The following is a 21,543-nucleotide window of genomic DNA, read 5'->3' on the forward strand; positions in this document are numbered from 1 at the left end:
TCCTCCCGACCCATTGCTTGTACTCTGGGTTCAAATTTGATGCATGTGAAATTTGAGCAAGACTAGTGATGCCTAAATGCTTTTACAAACTTTCATTCAGATCATCACAATCATTCCAGTATTGTTCAGTAATTGTTCGTTTGGCATTACCAGATATATGAGAACTATCTCTTTCTCTTACCTCTGAATTTGACCATTTAACAAGAGTCGAGTGGTAACCACCCCAAAATTAAATAACTCCATGACTGTCCAATGAGGAAGATTGGTAGCTATTTGAAAGTTTTAAAAAGTAAACTCGTGTCACGTCCCAATGTAGTAGCCTATCACTCTTTCGAAGCACTCCCTCAATGGAGGAGAAATCCATATACCTTTTTAACCTGCCAATCTTGAATTTCTGGCAATACTGGGAACCGAACCCAAGCCTCCGAACGCGGCAAATAATAGAGCTAACTGGTATACTAAAGCGGTGGACACTATTTCAAGGTAAACTTACTTAACAATATCCTTACCCCTCCAAATGTATTCAACTAAGAAAAGTAATTTCTGAGAAAACTCGTTTGTCATTTTGTTCGTCAATCACGTGCATCGTTGATATAACTACCTTTCATTTCCAGTAACGAACGGAAGTGGCCTTATCCATTATTTCAAAAATATAATTAGACATATACACCTAAGGCGTTTAACCCATTCTCGTAAGATGAGATTCCCCACAAATCAATTTTTCAGGTATTAGTGTATATTTGTGTGTGACACAAAGGAGTGACACGAACTAGAATCGAATCTAAGACCTTGTCCATCCTGGTTATTTCTTCTGATCTCTAAGCTACTGGGATACAGCATTTACAGATATGTTAGTGAAGATCTGTTAGTGAGGATCTTCAAAAGGCATAAGTATTTAGTCAGCAGTATGTAAAGATTGTTGGTTACAAGGATAAAGTTCAGATAGAGGAGGTGACTAATACTAAAGAAGTATTAAAATTTACATATGATAACAATGATATTTACAGTAAGATACAAAAGTTGAAAACTAGAAAAGCGTCTAGAATTGATAAGATTTCTTGGGATATACTGAAGACAATGGGGTGGGTTATAGTACCATATCTGAAGTACTTATTTGATTATTGTTTGCATGAAGCAGCTATACTAAATGAATGGAGAGTTGCTACAGTAGCCCCTGTGTATAAAGGAAAGGGTGATAGACATAAAGCTGAAAATTACAGGGCAGTCAGTTCGACAGAAGGCAGTTTGGGTTTAGGAAAGGTTATTCCACTGAAGCTCAGCTTGTAGGATTTCAGCAAGATATAGCAGATATCCTGGATTCAGGAGGCCAAATGGACTGTATTGCGATTGACCTATCTAAGGCATTTGATAGAGCAGATCATGGAAGACTACTGGCAAAAATGTGTGCTATTGAACTAGAAAAAAGAGTGACTGAATGAGTGGCTATATTTCTAGAAAATAGAACTCAGAGAATTAGAGTAGGCGAAGTGAAGCTTTATCTGACCTTATAATAATTAAGAGGGGAATTCCTCAAGGCAGTATTATTGGACCTGTATGTTTTCTTATATATATCAATGATATATGTAAAGAAGTGGAATCAGAGATAAGGCTGTTTGCAGATGATGTTATTCTGTACAGAGTAATAAATAAGTTACAAGATTGTGAACGGCTGCAGTGTGACCTCGATAGTGTTGTGAGATGGACGGTGGGCAATGGTATGATGATAAATGGGGTTAAAAGTCAGGTTGTGAGTTTCACAAAAAGGAAAAGTCCTCTCAGTTTTAATTACTGCGTTGATGGGGTGAAGGTTCCTTTTGGAGATCATTGTAAGTACCTAGGTTTTAATATAAGAAAAGACCTTCATTGGGGTAATCACATAAATTGATTGTTAATAAAGGGTACAGATCTCTGCACATGGTTATGAGGGTATTTAGGGGTTGTAGTAAGGATGTAAAGGAGAGGGCATATAAGTCTCTGGTAAGACCCTAACTAGAGTATGGTTCCAGTGTATGGGACCCTCACCAGGATTACTTGATTCAAGAACTGGGAAAATCCAAAGAAAAGCAGCTCGATTTGTTCTGGGTGATTTCCGACAAAAGAGTAGTGTTACGAAAATTTTGCCAAGTTTGGGCTGGAAAGACTTGGAAGAAAGGAGACGAGTTGCTCGACTAAGTGGTATGTTCCGAGCTGTCAGTGGAGAGATGGCGTGGAATGTCATCAGTAGACGAATAAGTTTGAGTAGTGCCTTTAAAAGTAGGAAAGATCACAATATGAAGATAAAGATGGAATTCAGGAGGATAAATTGGGGCAAATATTTGTTTATAGGAAGGGGAGTTAGGGATTGGATTAACTTACCAAGGGAGATGATCAATAAATTTCCAGTTTCTTTGAAATAATTTAAGGAAATCTAGGAAAACAACATTTTTTTTTTTGCTAGTTGCTTTACGTCGCACCGACACAGATAGGTTTTTTGGCGACGATGGGACAGGAAAGGGCTAGGAGTGGGAAGGAAGCGGCCGTGGCCTTAATTAAGGTACAGTCCCAGCATTTGCCTGGTGTGAAAATGGGGAAACCACGGAAAACCATTTTCAGGGCTGCCGACAGTGGGATTCTAACCTACTATCTCCCGAATACTGGATACTGGCCGCACTTAAGCGACTGCAGCTATCGAGCTCGGTGTGGGAAAACAATAGATAGGGAATCTGCCACCTAGTAGTAACTGATTGAAGATGCTAGTTATAAATCTGTCGCCATGATCAACATAGACAAAAACAATCAACATACCTTAGGTTATCCTATTACGAACACAGATCCTGAACTGAGGTTCAACTTCTCATAGATATCTGAACGTCATAGGTTTAATTAAATTTCAGCCCTGGGATTTGCCTGGTTCTAAAATGGGAAACCATGGAAAACCATATTCAGGGATGCCGACGATGGGGTTTGAAACCACCATCTCTCGAATGGAAATGTCCGGCTGCATGACTCTAACCAGGTAGCCACGGTGCACTAGAAGTTGAAAGGTACCGACCACCCTATCGCAAGTACACACTGGCTCAGATTGCCCAATCCTGGTCCTCTGGTTTAGCTAGGGTGCTAACCAGCTCGACAATATCCAAGTTTTGATAAGGCATAATGACTGTCTTTTTTTTTTTCACTTCATCAGAAGAGATCAGAAATAAACAAAGAGCAAAACGTTCGTCTTCGTGGCTGAAGCCGTGACAACAATAAAGTACGACAAGTATAATCTCACTAAAGCACATTTAAATTTAAAGAGAAGCATTGTAACCCTTAGAGAAGTATCCTTTATTCTCAATTATTGCAGCGTAGAATATCTTAACTAGCATAGGGCATGAAGTCACGTTTCAGAAACCGTTATCTTCACATTAACTGCCTCACTTCCTGAAACATTTAACGTAGATTGAGTTCTAGAAGCAGTCTTGCTTTTAGGAATGAAATTAAAGAAAATGAACTAGTAGTACAGTATCAACGATGAACGATGAACGTCCCAAAAATTCTTGGCAGTTAATTCGTTGTAGAGAGACCATTTTTGGGCAATTTCTGTAAAACGTACTCAACAATATAAACATATAGTTATGTACGTGTTAACGGAATGTCAGTTATGAATAAAACACAACTCATTTTTCTGAAAAAGATACAGCTATTTCAAATCGGAAGGCCACTTCGTTGATAAGTTTAATCATTTAATTACAGTTTAAAATAACAATTATTTCCGTTCATTGAAATCGTGCAATTCTGCTTACATAATTCAAGATTAAGATTTATGTTTTAGAAGGTGTGAAATTCTTTAATAAGTACCTGGTTTATATTTGAGGGAGTTTCTTGCACGCCACGATGTTCATGCCATAGAAATATTTTGACTATGAAATGACCACCCTTTAGTATACACACTACACTTGAAGAAGGGAATATGATATGTTGAATGGCACCACTGATCTGCTTTTAGGGCTGTCGCTCAGGTGGCAGACCCCCTATCACATGTTTACCTAGCCTTTTCTTATACGATTTTAATGACGTTTGAAATTATTGAACACCTTTCTTGGTAAATTATTCCAAACCCTAATTCCTCTTACTATAAAGTAATATTGCCCCAATGCGATTTTCTAGCGTGCTGCTTTAACCTGTTATTGTAATTTTACGGCACAGCTTCAGCTGTACAGCCAATCAAACACATATATCAGTGAGTCTTTTTTTAAAAATACATAACAGACAGAAAATCAGCCCTACAATCAAAGGTACTCCTTCCACTCGGTCAACATCCACGCGTACAAACCACCGTTTATTTTCCGTGGGCCCTCCCCATCACATTACCACAGGCTTCAACCTCAAAGACACTACCGAGTTACCGACCCACGGTTGCGCAAATATGCTTGCGCCTTGCAATACATACACATGACCAATAGGCAGTAATGATCGGTCTTTGAATGTTAAAAGAGCGAAACATTGCGGAAAAACATTAATATATTCCATTATGACAACCCACATCATATACGAGTGTTTAAGGTATTAGCCCCATTTAAGAATTGTTGGAAAGTGTAAGACACTGAACGTCGCCATAAGACCTATCTGTGTCGGTGCGACGTAAAGCCCATAGCAAAAAAAAAAAAAAAAAAAAAAAAAAAAAGACACTGAACGAAAGTTCAACCTTAAAGTTTGAAATTTTCGGACCAAACAGAAATTCATGCGTAAAAGGGTTAACATCTAAGTACTTACAGCGATCCCCATGAGGTACTTCCACTCCATCAATTAAAACTGAGAGGTCAATTTATTGTTGGTGAATCTTACAACCTGACTTTTCATCCATCTTACCATTGTCTACTGGCGATGTCACAACATTGTCGAGGTCTTTTTGCAGTCGCTAAAAATCCTGCACCTTATTTATTTCTCTATACAGTATAACGCCATCCACAAAAAGCCTTATCTGTGATTCCATTCTTTACTCATATCATTTATGTATCAGAAAACATCCTTGCCATCATTACAGGATCAGCTAATGTTTCTCTTACTCTAATTCTCTGTAATACTTCAAAAGAACTCGCATATTGTGCCAGCAATACTAACACAGAACAGATATACTAATGCAAAGTTTTTTAGAACTGAGTGAAACAAGGTTTTAATAATTATAATAATACATTTTTTACGTCCGACTAACTACTTTTATGGTTTCCAGAGATGCTGAGGTACTGGATTTTTACACTCCAGGAGCTCTTTTACGTCCCGGCAAATATACAGACATAGGGCTGGTGTATTTGAGCATCTTCAAGTACCGCTAGCCTGAGTCGTGATCGAAACAGCCAACTTGAGTGCAGAAGGCCACTCTGCTGCCTGACCCACTCAGTTCGGCAGAAAAACAAATTTTCAATTAATATCACATTAATATTAACTTGAAAATAGGTGCAATGAGTATGGTATGAAAATTAGCCTTTCGAAGACTACAGTAAATTCATGTCAGCAGGTAAGAAATCCAAAAGAATTGAATGTCAGATTGGTGATACAAAGCTGGAACAGATAAATAATTTCAAGTATTTAGGATGTGCGTTCTCTCAGGATGGTAGTATAGTAAGTGAGATTGAATCAATATGCAGTAAAACTAATGCAGTGAGCTCGCAGTTGCGATCAACAGTATTCTGTAAGAAGGAAGTCAGCTCCAGGACTAAACTACCTTTAATCGATTTGTTTTCAGACCAACTTTGCTTTACGGGAGCGAAAGCTGGGCGGACTCAGAATGTCTTATTCACAAGACATAAAAGTAATGAGAATGATTGCTGGTACAAACAGGTGGAAACAATGGTAGGAGAGTACTCGGAATGAGGAAATAAAAGCTGTTAGGAATGAACTAGATGGATGAAGCTGTACGCATAAATCGGCTTCGGTGGTGGGGTCATGTGAGACGAATAGAGGAAGATAGGTTACCTAGGAGAATAATGGACTCTGTTATGGAGGATAAGAGAAGTAGAGGGAGACCAAGACGACGATGGTTAGACTCAGTTTCTAACGATTTAAAGATAGAAGGTATAGAACTAAATGAGGCCACAGTACTACTGACAAATAGAGGATTGTGGCGACGTTTACTAAATTCACAGAGGTTTGCAGACTGAACGCTGAAAGGCATAACGGTCTATAATAATAATAATGTATGTATGTTATTTTCAAGAAAAATTGTCTCAAGATAATGTGTTACGTGAAAAATTATCAAACTAATCAAGAGAGAAAAGCAAAAAGGTTTTCTTTTTCGAAAATGCATGCTATGTTAATAATCCGCAAATAATGCGAAAATTGATTTCCCTTTGACAGTTCATCAAATGTTATCATTAGAAAATCTATACCATGTTGAAGACGTATGTGAGAACTTTTAATGTATTACAGTATGAAGACGTATGTGAGAACTTTTAATGTATTACAGTATGACGTTTAGTCTTCATGAAACAATTCACATTACTGACATTACACGTCAAAAATCTGTTTGACAAAACTTATGAATGTCTCATATGAAGGGACACATAAGAGCCGGTTCGCAAGAGCCAAAAATAACAATCGCTGTTCTGTAGTGTCAACACTATAATATATGTCAAAATATTTTATATAACTTTAAGTTATCATTTTCATACCATCCATTAACAGAAATCTCTTTTCTTTGTAATGCAGGTGATCCAGTGGATGCAGAACCCAACTGAGCTTACAGCTCTGAGGGACTTCCAGGAATGGAAGGAGAAGTGCGATGTAAAGGGTCAGCCCTACTGTTCTCTGCCCAACGCATGCCCTCTGACCACCAGGGAGCTCCCCGGAGAGACCCTCCGCCTCTTCACCTGCATGGAATGCCCTAACAACTACCCATGGCTCCTCGACCCCACAGGAGATGGTTTCTCGGTCAAGAAGTAAAACCTATTCTCGCTCTCTATCCTAGACGAAACAATAAACAAATTTAATTTTTTTCAGCAGCGTTTCTGGATATTTCCCAAACAGTAGAAAAGAACAAGTTATATTTCTTGTTTAAATTTCAGACCGGATATACTCTAATATTGTGTTTTGTTTTTCGGAGTACATGGGAGAGTAATAGGACTGAATACTGTTGTATATCCGTTCGATCGAGAGAGAACTCGAAGGGCATCGAAAACGCTCTTGTATAGTGAACGAAAACAACCTGCCTAGTCCTCTCTGTAAAAAGTGTGTACAGGCCTACTAAACAGGAACTGTGTAACTTCTTGAACTAGTATCCAGCTAATAACTTGTTCTTAGTAGCTGTTCGTCGTGACAAGTACAAATCACTTCCCTAGGACAAGAGTGTTGCCAGCAGAGGGGAGACGACCCATCAAAGTACGCGGCCAGACAGGCCACCTGTTGCCCCGAGGGTGGCGAGTTGGAAGTTCCGGACTAAGCACAACCCACTGACATAACAACTTTCTCCTTAGCGGCTCCATAGTTACTTTTTGTCAAGTTGTTAGGAAAGTGAAAGTTGTTTGACAACCAGTGGGTTCTGACTAGCAAAATGTCAATTGAATCCGGATGTAGGTACATTATATACTTTTTAAGATCCTGCGCGGAACTGACGTTCCTTTTTATTTGTGATCCCTAAATTAATTGTATAATAAAAAATAAATGTTATTAGTGTAATACGTTTTAATGATGTTTTTATATATCCCTGTTTTCCTTCCCATTTAATGCAGACACTCATTTGAACAAAATAGGATTAAATCCTTCTCCAAGCTACTTGGCAATTATAATTAATACATTAAGCAAGTATTCATGTTCATGATGATGAGGGAAAGATGTGTCAGTTAAGGATTCCTTAGGATCTATTATGAGTTCACCTGAATCACCCAAAAACTTTTAACTGTCCAGGAAGATTTCCCTACCACTTGACTAAGCCTTTCCATATTATAATCACAGCAATAAAACCAAAAAATAAACCCAAAAGCTGGTTTTATTGCTGTGATTATAAGATCTGCGGCCGTGAAAGCCTTTTTTGACCTTTCCATATTATTACCAACATTTTCTCTGGATTCTATAATGGTTTGTTTTGCTTGGTTTCTTTCATCCAAGTACAATTCATTCCAAATTCGCATCATTGGAGCCATTTTTGATTCACTTTCAGTTTACAAGCTGCCCTGAATTCTACCCCACACTCTGCCGTTCCTCTTTTAATATGTGTTAAGAACAGTTTATAATCTACTATTTCTTCCTGGAGGAGCTGCCTGGCCAAGGCGGTAAAGGCGCACTTGGTTCGCCCGGAAGGACGTGGGTTCAAATCACCGTCAGAAAGTCATAAAATTTAAGAAACGAGATTTCCACTTCCGGAAGTGCACATGGCCCTGAGGTTCACTCAGACTACATCAAAAATGAGTACCAGGTTAATTCCTGTGGGCAAAGGCGGCCGGGCGTGGAGTTAACCACTCCACCCCATCACGTGCTGAGGTTACGAATGGTGGAAGCCTTCACCTTCCAGCCCTCCAAGGGCCTTCATGGCCTGTACGGAGATGACTTTGCTTTGCTTTTTATTTCTTCCTTGTCATCTTCCCTTAACCAATTATCGTTAACTCCGAACACATCCCCTCAGCTGATTCAGCCAGATCTACTTTCTTTCTCCCATAATCGCCATTAATATTGATAGCTCCCCATCAAATTCCATTTAGTTTGCCAACTTATTTCCAAAGTGTCCCTTGCCTGTCAAACAGAAGTGCGACTCCATTATTCCCATAGTTTCAAGGCTAGCTTAAAATATTCTGAGCTCGGTAAAATCTGTTAAGTAGGATGCTAATCTACTTACACATAATAGTCCCAGTGAGAATCCCTTCTCTAATGGTTTCGGGACCGTGGCCGTCAGGATACAGTATTGTACAAAAATGGGATCTTCTCAATCAATTCTTCTTCATGTTTTCTCATTCATTAATTTATCCACCCATAAAATGTTTAGCTTCCTTCTGCAGCACCACATCTTAAATGCTTCAATCTGTCTTTTATGGTCCAAGCCAAGAGTCTAGGTCTTAGTTCTATCCTATAGTATTCTCAATATCTGCGAGGCCCTTCCAGAAAATAAGTTCTGAAAGAATTGCATGGCAACTAGGACATGACTACAGTAACCTACACTATGAACATACGAGGGTTGGGACATAAGTCATGGCAGCTACTTTTTTCCTCACATTTGCATTGGTACTATCATACAATGGTAATATGTCGTGCAAAGCACGACACTCGTAGCACATAACCACAGCATGAGATAGTGGACAGGTACACACACACACAGGGCGATGGGACTGCAGGAGTGAGTCAGGCTCCATGCAGAATGGATGTGACGAAGCCCAAACAGCATGTGTATAGCAATATACTACAAATCTCTCCTTCGGAGACAGTTACGCTGTGCAATCTTCTCAACAATGTCATACTTCTCCATGACAATGCCAGACTGCATGCAGCAGAGGCAACTTCAGCACTACAGGTGGAAAGCTCTAAAACACCCACCATTCTCACCGAACCTGTCTCCATGTGATTTATACCTCATCCCCAAAGTGAAAGAACCATTGCATGGAGACAGTCTACGACACGAGAAGACATTGCCAATACTGTGAAACATGAGATGACTGGTATTTGACATCTCCTGCATCCTTGGCAATGTGTTCTGGACTACCAGTGCTTTGAGGGTTTACCATAAAGGTTACTGCACTCTCTGAGAATAAACATTATGTAGCATAAGCATTTCATGTCTGCAGTTTCCTTGCTTTATATCCTATACCTGGTAAACTGACTTAGCATTATTCATACATTCCACAGCACCTTACGTTCCCTACCCCCATCTGTGTATTTCTCTTTGTCTGGTAGATCCCACATCAACCCTTGTATTAAAAATGGATTAAAAATCTTACCTCTTCCTTTATGGTCAGGATCCTCCTATTGATTTGCATATTCCTGCAATCTGTCTGTAGCAGCACTGAAAGCACTCAAACTGCAAAACTCTCATCTTTTTAAGTAGAAACCCAACGGTGTCGCAGTGGAACATGTCTCATTCTCTTCAGTGTCTTTTTACTGCACAATTGCATCCAACAATGACTACCTTACTTTCACAATTTCCAATCCACTGTGCAACTGCTCCTGAAGGTGAGATGCAACATTGTTCACTATGGGGACTGTCTTGGGCACCGTTACTTTAGAACAGCGGCGAGTGTTGCTTGATAAAAAAAATATTTAATGTATCAGTCAATTAATGAATATGCTTCCATGGCAATCCTGTTAAGATTTACTGGAGGTGTAGGATCGGGGATTTAAAATGCAATGGCTCGTATTTGTTCCTGAAGTCTTTGTAGAACATGAAGAGTTGAATTCCATCAAGTAGGTTCATCTTGAAACAACTAGTGATTAGGGTAGAAAAACTATTTTTGATTAGAGTAGAAAAAGTATTTTCCATGTGGTTTTGAAAATCTTGGTGGATTTTTGACAAATGTTTGAAAGTTATTAGTTTTCTGGATAATGCTATGAGAGTCTAAATATTCTTTGTGCCATTGTCATGAATCGTAGCCACTATTTTATCCATTAAACCTCTAGTTTCTAATATTTTCTTCAATCAATTTGCAATATTTTTACATATTAGCAGTGGCATAGCGTGATATAAAAATATGGGAACGCTATAGTTTAAACACCCTAGTGCTAGAAATAAAATTTGGAGGTGGATATCCGTGCACTTTATCGAATGATGCTCCTATAAATTAAGTTTTAAAATGGGCAATGAAATCAACAAATTATATTGTGCCTTTCGCCTAGTCCTCTGAGGGTTACTAAAACTTACATTCTCATTCAATATGACACGTTTTTGCACACACACATCAATGAAAGCCATGGGTCTTAGGTTCTTTAAATTTGCAATTGCGAGTTGTATTTCGTTATGGCAAGCATTTATATAAACTACTGACAGCAGAAATTTAAACAAAGCATCGATGTGAGCAAAGCATGCCCCATAAACGCACAACAGGTACACAACATTTCGTCATCCATGTACGATTTATAGAGTCGTAGTCCCAGTGAGAATGTTCGTTGTCGATTATTGCATTAAAAACTTGGAATAACTCAATTAAATATTTAAAGTTCCATCATAGTGTATCGAAGAAGTAGTGTGACATCTTCACGAGTTATCGTTGACCGCCGCACAGATGGCACTGCCATCCACAGTGATGACTGAGCGCGAGGATAACAGAGGCATTATCGAGACTACTAATTCAAAAAGAAACTCAAGTATGCAACTTATATTTGAAAATAACTTCACATGCTGGATACTTTAGAATATTTCCTGGATGATTTCGCTGCCTTCGAAGTAACCAGCTCCCTTCTTATCTCCTTTGTGCGGAAGAAGAATCGACATTTCAAGTAGTGAAATATGAGTTTTGGTGGCAAACACAGCACATGATCTTCACAGCACCCCAACTGCGATGACTTCACTTTAATAACATCTAATTTATCCAAGCACTCGAAGAAAGTATCATCCCATAAACTATCCATACATGACAGGCTTTTCCGAAACAACATTTTCCACTCGCAACAACACATTATAAATACTTCCCGACACATACATGAGATATTTGGCGTTTTGCATTGAGCCGTAATCTTTAATTAGTGTTAGGGAAGCAGGCATATTATCAGTTGGTTTGCCGAAAAGGAAAGGACGACACAAATCACACTGAATCACTTTTGAAATATTCCGCACTATCTATCCGGCTAAATGATAAACTAAGTACTATTTGCTACAATTCCGCCCACTTAACTCAGGTAAACTGTTTTTCCAGTCTGGTATTTGAATGTCATTTTTGATGTTCACAATTTTTCCCCTGATTTCATGTACAGCCTGTGTCTTCACTGCACGATTTTTAATTTCAATTTCTCTTGCAAGTATACGCATTTGGTTAACAAGAGATGTCAATGGGGATTCAGCTCTGTACTCACAGTTTCCGCCTGACGATAAGGCAAGTTTAGACTGCAACGTGTGTAAATGTAGAAAGTCAATAGTGGACGGATGATCATCACAACTTAGCGATCACAGGATACCAAAATGACGTTCAAGGGGATCTTGATTAAATTTTCCTGTCAAAACGTAGCTATAATTGTGTCCACAAATATTTGGACACTTCTAAGGTACTTTCCACGATAACTCTTAAAGACTCCCGTGTCCTTTGTGAAGCGAATGAATTTTGAGTATCTCTGAGAACATTCTGCCATTTAATTAAAGTTTCATGTGCCTATGATCCTTTATACAGTGCTAAAGTGGGAATAGCCAAATTTAATGCGTCAATCAGACAGTTTAAATCGCTTATGAAAATTTCCGTTTGTTTACTGTCTTATAAACCCAGTGTTTTAATACCTCGATAGAATGCTATACCATTGGCGACTGATCTACTGAATAGTTGAAATGCCAGTCTTACATTCATTCACTGAAACGAATTAGGATCCAAGTGGGCAGAGGTCAGTTTGTAGCAAACTTTCAATCCAGAAAATTCAGAAGGAAACCAGGAATGAGTTAGCTGGAAAATTTATAATGTCCAATAACGGACCATTTTATATCTATATAAATAAAATAAAGAGTTTTGTCTGTACATTGCTCAGAATTTCAAAAGGATGGTATTTCTGTATCAGTCGTGCCCACAGTAACAAGGAAATGCACTTTTTACTTTTCCGTCATTTCTGTCTGTCTGTATGTATGTATGTATGTACATGCATCACGAGAAAACGGCTGAAGAGAATTTAATGAAAATCGGTATACAAAGTCGGGTAATATGTCGCTACAGTCTAGGCCATAAATAATTTTATTCACGCTGAACGAAATGGTAGTTTAGGGGTAGGCCTAAAATTTAATTCCCAAATAGTTATTAGTGGTTGTATCGATAAATACTATGTAAGATATGTAGTATTATATTTCCGATTATTTATGTCTTATACATTGTTGCCATACCGGCTATGATCAGAGACATTCATGAATTTGGATTTTTGTTACTAAGTCCTTATCAGCGCCGAGTCACGAGAAAATGGGTAAACAGGATTTAATTAAAACTGCTATGTAAAGTCGGAGAATAAGGAACTAGAGTTTACGCTATAAATAATTTTACAAGATGCCCTAATATCACAGAGTCTAAAGAAAACTAAACGTGAAGAACTACAATGTAGAAAGCTCACAAAAATTTATCAACAATAACATTACATTGACCATTGTTGTGATGTGCTTTGTCTTCTGTTTCCACTCATCTCCGATAGATACTGTCCGGCTCCATGGCTAAATGGTTAGCGTGCTGGCCTTTGGCCATAGGGGTCCTGGGTTCGATTCCCGGCAGGGTCGAGAATTTTAACCATCATTGGTTAATTTCGCTGGCACGGGGGCTGGGTGTATGTGTCGCCTTCATCATCTTTTCATCCTGATCACGACGTGCAGGTCGCGTACGGGAGTCAAGTCAAAAGACCTGCACCTGGCGAGCCGAACATGTCCTCGGACATTCCCGGCACTAAAAGCCATACGCCATTTCATTTCCGATAGATAGGATTACTGCTGCGTACCGAGTATTTTTTTAACATTTGCCTTACGTCGCACCGTTTGGCAGGTATCATTTGTATGGTTTTGGAAGAGTGGAATATATATAAAAATAAAGTCATAAGCCAAACCTATGATGGTTGCTGGGTAATGGCAGGCTAACAAAGGGGTGTACAAAATATTGGAAAGCAGTTTGGCCCTCATATGATCTTTATTCACTGCTAGGCAGACCAGTTGAATCTATTACTTTTATATGGTTCAAAAACAAGAAAACAAGATTGTTGTTTATTTCTGATTTAACAGCATTTCAGAGCTTTTTTGAAAAGGAATTTAAGTTGCCGCAGACCTACATTACAAGATGGAACCATAGCATATCGAAGAGGAAGTGCGACATCTTCTCCATTCGCCCGTAAGGGAGCTCTAGAAGTTGGTGGGACACCCGCTTGGTGGCAGCACAGGCGATTCTGATGTCAACAGAGACCCTTGGCCATTAGCCCGCATTATATTCGCCTTCAGTTGTAGTAATTTCTATTGCTCATTATTGTCGCTGCAATACTTTTATCACTTGAGACATTGTAAAAACCTACAAAACTTTCTTCAATCTTATCTTGAACGCAGTACTGAAATATTATGCTTAGTGTTGTAGAAAACATCTGCCAGTGCTGAGCACAACTTCAGTTCCTATTGTTTATGAAGAAGGCTAGTAACAGTTGAATTTAATTAACTGCAGAGTTTATCCAATTTCTTTTGTGACGTCAATAGCACACAATGGAAATCCAACTTTTGAGAATTATAACTTTTCTGAAGTGAGAATTCCTCTACCAAATATGTTTTCGACATATACACTGCAACTATTCTCTGTGATAAGCGTATCCACGAACAATGAAGGAAACCATTATGAGGTAATATGCAAAGAACAAGCTACATTAATAGCTATGAAAATTTATGGAAGAGATTGCATACTGATGGATCATTTTAGGAACTACTTCAGAGAAAGATCTCCGTTTAAATCAAGATAGAGAAAAAGGTCGTTGGTATGTAAAAAGGAAAGAGACCTTCGTTTGATCCGAAGCATTATCTGGAGCCCACAACCAAGACAATCTTTTAAAATCTTTAAATCATACTGTTTGGGTTAGCAGATGTGAAAAGGTAACCATGAGGAACATAGTGAACAAAGATGTGATACAGTAAAATGCCAATTCACCATGGTGAATAAATGCTTCAAGCTACTTTCACAACTTATTGACCGTACTTCAAACTAATATATATTAGGCATTAATTCACTAAAGTGTTGTTAATCCTGTACCTATCCATGGCATTTCATCATATAACCGTTACTTCTTACTGTTGTAGACAGGCTCACAACTTGTAATAATAATAAAATAATAACCATGTTGCCCCAGCTTCTGTATGCAGACATTTCAATACGATGTCATCTAGGCTGCCTGCGCACCAGTTTTGACATTCAGTTTTACCCTACCAGATGACAGAGTAAACTTCCCTTATGTAGCTTCCTATCTTGATACATATATTTGATTGTCTCCTTTCAGGTATCCTGGTGGGTGGTTATGAGACGAATGAGAGGAGGACTAGGGGCTCTGAATTTTGCAGCGCTGCTTGGCAACCAAGGTTCCCCTAGCTGTAACTTGCACTGCTTCCACTTACTTGTGACATTCTCCTCACGTTCCTCCTATCTGACCTCCCTTGGTCAACTCTTGTTTATTTCTGACCCTGACGGTGTTAGGTTTGCAAAGCCGAGGGAGTCTTTCAGTTCGCACCTTTCGTAGCTCTTCTATTTCCTTTGCCAATTCTTTCATTCTCTGAAATGTCAGACCCCTCCATTTTCCTTCTGATTTGAGTTAATAGAGGATGGTTGCTCAGTTGCATTTCCTCTAAAACAATAATCACCTTTCTGTTACATATATATTTCTACAGAACAAGAATGTTGAAAAACATCAAAACTAGGAGTGGTCTAATACCTCCAAAATGACTATTAGTCACTATGAGTCAGCCAACATTCCCATGCTATATACTTGCTTATATCCGTAACAACAAAGATGGGATGGTGGTCTGAAGTAATAAATGCAAGCCAATTGGCATAAAGTAGTTCTTGATTTTCTATAACTGAAATAAATTTACAATTCATTAGTTCAACAGATTTAGAAGAGTAAAAAAACATTTATTGACACATTCATGATCTACAAAAGGAAAAGAATAAAATATAGCTTTCACAAAATACATTTTACACTATCCAGTGCAGTAACACCTTCACGAATGAAGTTGAGTCAATGCTGACAAAAATTTCACTCTGAGAGAAAAACATTCTTTGTCTATACACTAGCAAATAATGATTTAATACACATTTCACTAACATAACATCTTCATTAATATAACGATTTAATGACAAAAACTAACTTCTTGAAGTGTATGTGTCTGTTGATCAGTCTAATAACTATGCAGCTGGTTAACAGGCAACATTTTATTTCAGTTTTATGGAAGGTCTGCTGACATGGGGCTGAGAGCAAAATATGGTGAAATCCCCAATCAATTAACATTTCACATGATTCTGACAAGGTAATCATAATATTAACAATTCATAATTTAGTGTTTTTTCTCCAACTCTAATGTAGTGTCTGAGCCTAAAGGGAAAGGCAAAGTGATTTTATGCAAATAGTGGAAAGATGCTTTTTTTTTTTTTTTTAAAAAAATAGTAGTTTTCAGGTACAACATATTTTGGAGTATGAGTCCATCAATTTATCCTTCCTTCCACTTGCCATTCTAGTCCACATCACAAAACCTGAAAATTACACAATATTGTTGTAACAGCAACCAAGAATAATTACATAAAAGTAATTATTTACAACTGTCAAGGTTACCACTCTCCTTGTACATACAAGCCTGTTACACGTTACTGTGAAAGTCTCCTTACATTCTTTACTACAGTACAGTATAACATTTGATTCATGCAACTTTCATTTCTTGACAGTTTTCATTCTGTTCTTTAAATTCAATAATATATACTCACAGCTGCTCTCTCCCAGATCAATGTGAACATTATCTGGCTCACATTATGTCCTATTTTTTTATCCTATTTCAGTGCCAAACTAGACACTGCAAATGAAAAATACAATTCTATACAAACAACTTCACTAACTATAACAGGCCTGCACAACATATAGGCTGTGGGCCACAACGCTATATTTTGGCCCATCTGCCTAACATAAATAACTAATCTTGCAGGGGAATATGAAAATAGATTATTTTTATCTAGTGTTGAATTAAATTTTAACAAGACTGCATGTTTAAGTTCACACAATTAATGTTGCAATCATGTTTTTTTCAACTTGACAATAAATTTCATTTGAAGTTATTTCCACTGTTATATTTAATGATGATGATGATGCTTGTTGTTTTAAGGGGCCTAACATCGAAGGTCATCGGCCCCTAATGGTACGAAATGAAACAACAAAAATTGCAAAGGCATCCACTGACCAAAATAAAAATAAAATATGTCATGAAGAACGAATGGATGGACAGGAACTCAACAAAACACAAAACAAACAAACAAAAACCAGTGGATCGGACTCAATACAGATCGAAAATAACATTATTACCGACCAAGGAACCACTTATAAAGCACAATGATGCTTGGTGTCTAAAGGGGGTGCAAAATCCACGTCTAAGGCCCCACAGAATGGTACATGTCGCGAGTAAAATAGAACCATGGTATGTGTCATGTTGAGGTATTAATCAGAAGTAGCGAAGACTCACGGTGTTCCACAAAAGATGGTACTACTCACAAGTATTGCAATACGCACAAGTAACGCAGACCTAAGGTGTGTCTCACACAATGGTGCAACTCAGAGTCAACGCAAACCGAGAAGGTTCCCCACCTAGGTGTACTAAACACGGGCGCCGGTATTCCCGTGGTGTTCCTCACATAGTGGGTACTAATCACAGGCAACGCAGACCCACGGTGCTGCTCATATAGTGGTACAACTCACAGGCTACGCCCGACCCGCGGTGTTGCACACATGGGTACGACGCACGGGTACTGGAATCCACCAGGCCAGGCTTTTACTGCTACTGATCACAAGCCTATTTTGTACCGAATTTAGTGGTACTACTCGCAAGTACAGCAACCTATGGTGTTCCCCGCGTGATGGTACGATTCAAAATTAGTTTCATGGTTCTAATTCAGTCAGCCCTTGTTCGCCCCTTTTAGTCGCCTCTTACGACAGGCAGGGGATACCGCGGGTGTATTCTACATGTGCGTCCCCCACCCGCAGGTGGTTGTTATATTTAAAAACAAATTGAGGAGCTTTCTTGCAAACTCCGCCTAAGTCATTATTTATAGTTTTACAGGAAGAATGAGAAAAACTTATTCTGCTTTTATTATATTTTAATTGTACTTTATTTTAAGTTCATACAGTAGGTACTGGTATTGGGATACATAAGAATAGGAAAAATGGCCTATAACTACTTTGAGGTTATTTGCCCCAATTTGTGAGCTGGAAAAAAATAGAATGAAGACAGTGTTGGCATTCTTATTTTCTTATATTCAAGGAAGTCCTTTGTTTGATGTGATTGAGTTTATATTTCCCGTAAGAGAGCATTCATACTTACCTGTGCATCGAGTCTTCGGTCACAGGACAGGAACTACGAAAATATGGTAAGTCTAGCAGATTATTACAGGATTCTGAACAAATTTGGACAGGCAAAGAAACATGGAGAGGATTGGGTCTGCAAGGATTTCAATAAACTTTCCAAAATGTGTTTAAATCATTACTGCCAATAAAACTTTCACAGGTTCGTGTTATGCAATTCTGTCAAGAATATAAATCCATCGGCCAAAGGAATACCTATTCAGGGCTGAACTCATACTCGGTCATACTGAAAAGAACTTAAAACGAGTACCAACTTTCAGAATTGCTTCTACTATCCCCAGTATCTGCTGGCATTTTATTCATAAAGGTGGAACTCCCGATTCAGTGAGTAGGCTGGGAATGGGACCAGTACGGAAAGTTCCGGCAGCCAGCCTAACTCAACTATGGTGAATACAGTATGACCTCGATTTAGTGTGAACCGTAATTTAACGGAAGAAGTTTCAAGTCTCGAAAATTATTCCAAAAGAGCAATGCAATTTTATATTCGATTTAACGTAATTCACAATAGGACAAAACCCGCATTTAGCGTTAAGGAAATGTTAAAATTCTCAAATATTTACTTCTATTCGTTGTGGTTATGGGACATTAAGAACATATGAAAAAGACGTCATAAGCTTGCTAAGGATGATTCAAGGCAGAAGAGTAGAGCACGGGCACTAACGGCTAAGTGAGATGTCGGACTCGGATACACATCCAAACGTGGCCACTGTAGTACAGTAAAAGAGAACACCCGTTTCAATTCCAATGTTATTATGCCCTTCGAAAATTCCTATATTAACTTGTGCAAATTCCTCGGTTACAATGAGAACGGTTTTATGTCATAACGAGCAAATTCGGGCATGTTAGTTTTCAGCCGTTATCAATATTTATACTCTACTCCAGCATTTATATTGAATGCGATCGATCATATTCCGTATCAATTCCTCACTATGCACGAGCAAGTCGATCTTGAGCGAGCCAGAGTTCTCCTCACAAGTCCGACTCATTCTCTTTGATCGGGAGAACATGTTTTCACAATAAGTGCAATGAAAGAAGTTGGTAACTCCTTAAAAATAAAGGTTGAAGTAAAGGATTGCTTAATTTTAATACAATGTACAGAAATAAAATAAGAATGTGATACCTTTTCTTAAGATATAGTGGTGTGGATAACTAATTTCAGAGGTTAGGTTATATACTTTAACATCTGGTTAAATTTCAGGAAGGCTGTTCCCATGTAAATTTATAGTGAAAAGGTTATCGTTATTCGACTATGAGTTTGAAATATGTTTTCATAATACATGCATGGTAAAGCTTGGTTAGGCGATGCTGTTTGAAGTAAGAAAATGGAAATGTTTGCCACAAACCTCTGGAGTGATGCTATTACAATTTTTAAGAATGAAACTGAATATGCGTGTTCAGATGATTGGAAATAGAAAATACATGCTAATGAGTAAGCCGCTGATGGGAAAACATCCGCAAAAACGTTTAAATAAACCGGTTGCTGTTTTATACTATTTTTAATGCGTTTTTGTATGAGTTTGGTATCTTTCCCGACTTTTATGGAAAATCATGTATGATATAACATTATAAGAATGACCTTAAATCAAAGCAGTTTTGCATTCACCAATAAAAATGTGTCAAAAGGAAGGGTTGGCCATGGGCTCTCCATTATCAGGAATAATAGCGAACATACTCGTTAATAACATTGAAAAGAATTTCTTAACTAACTAAGAGATGTAGAGGGAGACAAAGTTTTAAGAGGTGTGCAACCACATTGACCAGCAAAATTAACGGATCACTTGAATTTTCTAAGGAAAAAGCATGTTAAATTATGAAACATTTGTTTTAATATTTACACTGATCATTTTCATGGAAAAGTCACTCTGTTATTGCTACTCTTATTTACTTAGATAATTTGTTCATGAAAATAATCAGTGTAATAAAACAAATGTTTCTCAATTTATCAAGCTATCTTATTTGAAAATTCAAGTGATCTATAAATTTTGCCAGTCAGTGCAAAGGAAGCTACAGAGCTGGTTACAGATGATTATGGAAGCATTTAGATAATTCGCCAGTGCAAAGGAAGCTACAGAGCTGGTTACAGATGATTATGGAAGCATTTAGATAATTCGCAGAGGTTTGCAGACAGAATGCTAAAATATATAATATATAACAGTGTACAATGAAGACGCATGTACGAGTTTTTTAAAAAAATTTTAGAATTTGTTTTATGTTGCACTGACACATAGGAAAGTTCAGGTTTGAACTTCAGAAATTAGCACTTTCTTCTCTCTCTTGTTAATTCACTAACAGTCATTGCAACCGGAACAGCTGAAATCTCAAACAGGAGTGAGCGGGTGGCAGCAGGCAGCGTTGTCCGTGAGCCAACTTCCCCTCCAAAATGACGCGCCGCTGGCACTAGGGCCACATGCATTTGCTAACGTAGATTTGAGGGTCATCTTTGCCGCCACACAACGCAACTCTCCGCTCGCCGCCTGCACTGTGGCCGAAGCCTTATGGTGACAATGGAATAGGAAAGGGCTAGGAGTGGGAAGGAAGCAGCCATGGCCTTAAGTAAGGTACAGCCCCAGCATTTGCCTGGTATGAAAATGGGAAACCATGGAAAACCAACTTCAGGGCTGCTGACATGTTTCATAGATTAAGAAGCAAATAGCTGGTTGTTATTGTTTTTACGCAGAAAAATCAGCACGTAAACAGTTTAACACATATTAAAATAAAATAAGTCACACTAATATAGGAAACTATGAGCATTTCGTCGGAAACCATTGTTGTGAGTTTTACTTATTTTATTTTATGACCGTGTGTCATGCTCGGTCAATACTTGTTTTGTGATTGACTTATAATGTAACTTTGCATTAATAAGTTTTCTTGTATTGAATAGGTGGAACCACAATATATTATTAATTTAATTGTAATCTCAGTTCAATACAGACCAAATGAAATTTTTATCATTCAATGTGCTTATAAGTGTCATATACGTGACCAGCATGTCTTCATCATTTACAAACATATTTGGGACAATAACGTTTCTTGGAAAATACATCCTTCCTCCAGTTCATCCATGTTAATAATATATCACTGTCATTAACCTAAAAAGCAGAAACAGTGTCCTGCCAACAATAATATACATGCCCACAAGACATGTAGTAAAAGAGCAAAATTCAACACAGCACAGTGAAGAAAAATGCGCTTTAGAAAACCTTTACTTGACTGTCTGATGATACGGCTTTAACAGGGATACATGTGCCTTGGATAATACACGAGTAGCAACATCCTCCAATCTGACGGTCACAGGTCCCAGGAACTCAATGATTTTCTTCGGTTCAGACCATTTTTGACACAGTTTCCCGCTGACGTGGT

At 38.2% G+C, this 21,543-nt stretch overlaps 2 protein-coding genes across 4 annotated transcripts in view; one reads left to right on the top strand and one right to left on the bottom strand.

Annotated features, from left to right (window-relative positions):
• verm (LDLa and CE4_CDA_like_1 domain-containing protein vermiform) overlaps nt 1-7,642 on the top strand; it is a 30,712-nt gene extending 23,070 nt beyond the window's left edge. Inside the window, exon 7 of the mRNA XM_067151504.2 lies at nt 6,667-7,642. Coding sequence (XP_067007605.2) covers nt 6,667-6,900 — 234 coding nt within the window. The 3' untranslated portion in view covers nt 6,901-7,642. The remainder of the gene's footprint in view (nt 1-6,666) is intronic.
• An 8,023-nt stretch (nt 7,643-15,665) lies between these two features.
• LOC136877030 (chromatin complexes subunit BAP18) overlaps nt 15,666-21,543 on the bottom strand; it is a 79,735-nt gene continuing 73,857 nt past the window's right edge. For all 3 annotated transcript variants that reach the window (XM_067150831.2, XM_067150832.2, XM_067150830.2), the window contains one exon: nt 15,666-16,313. The gene's annotated coding sequence lies outside the window, so the exon portion shown is untranslated. The remainder of the gene's footprint in view (nt 16,314-21,543) is intronic.

Source organism: Anabrus simplex, chromosome 7 (genome assembly GCF_040414725.1).
Source record: "Anabrus simplex isolate iqAnaSimp1 chromosome 7, ASM4041472v1, whole genome shotgun sequence".
Classification (NCBI taxonomy): Eukaryota; Metazoa; Arthropoda; class Insecta; order Orthoptera; family Tettigoniidae; genus Anabrus; species Anabrus simplex.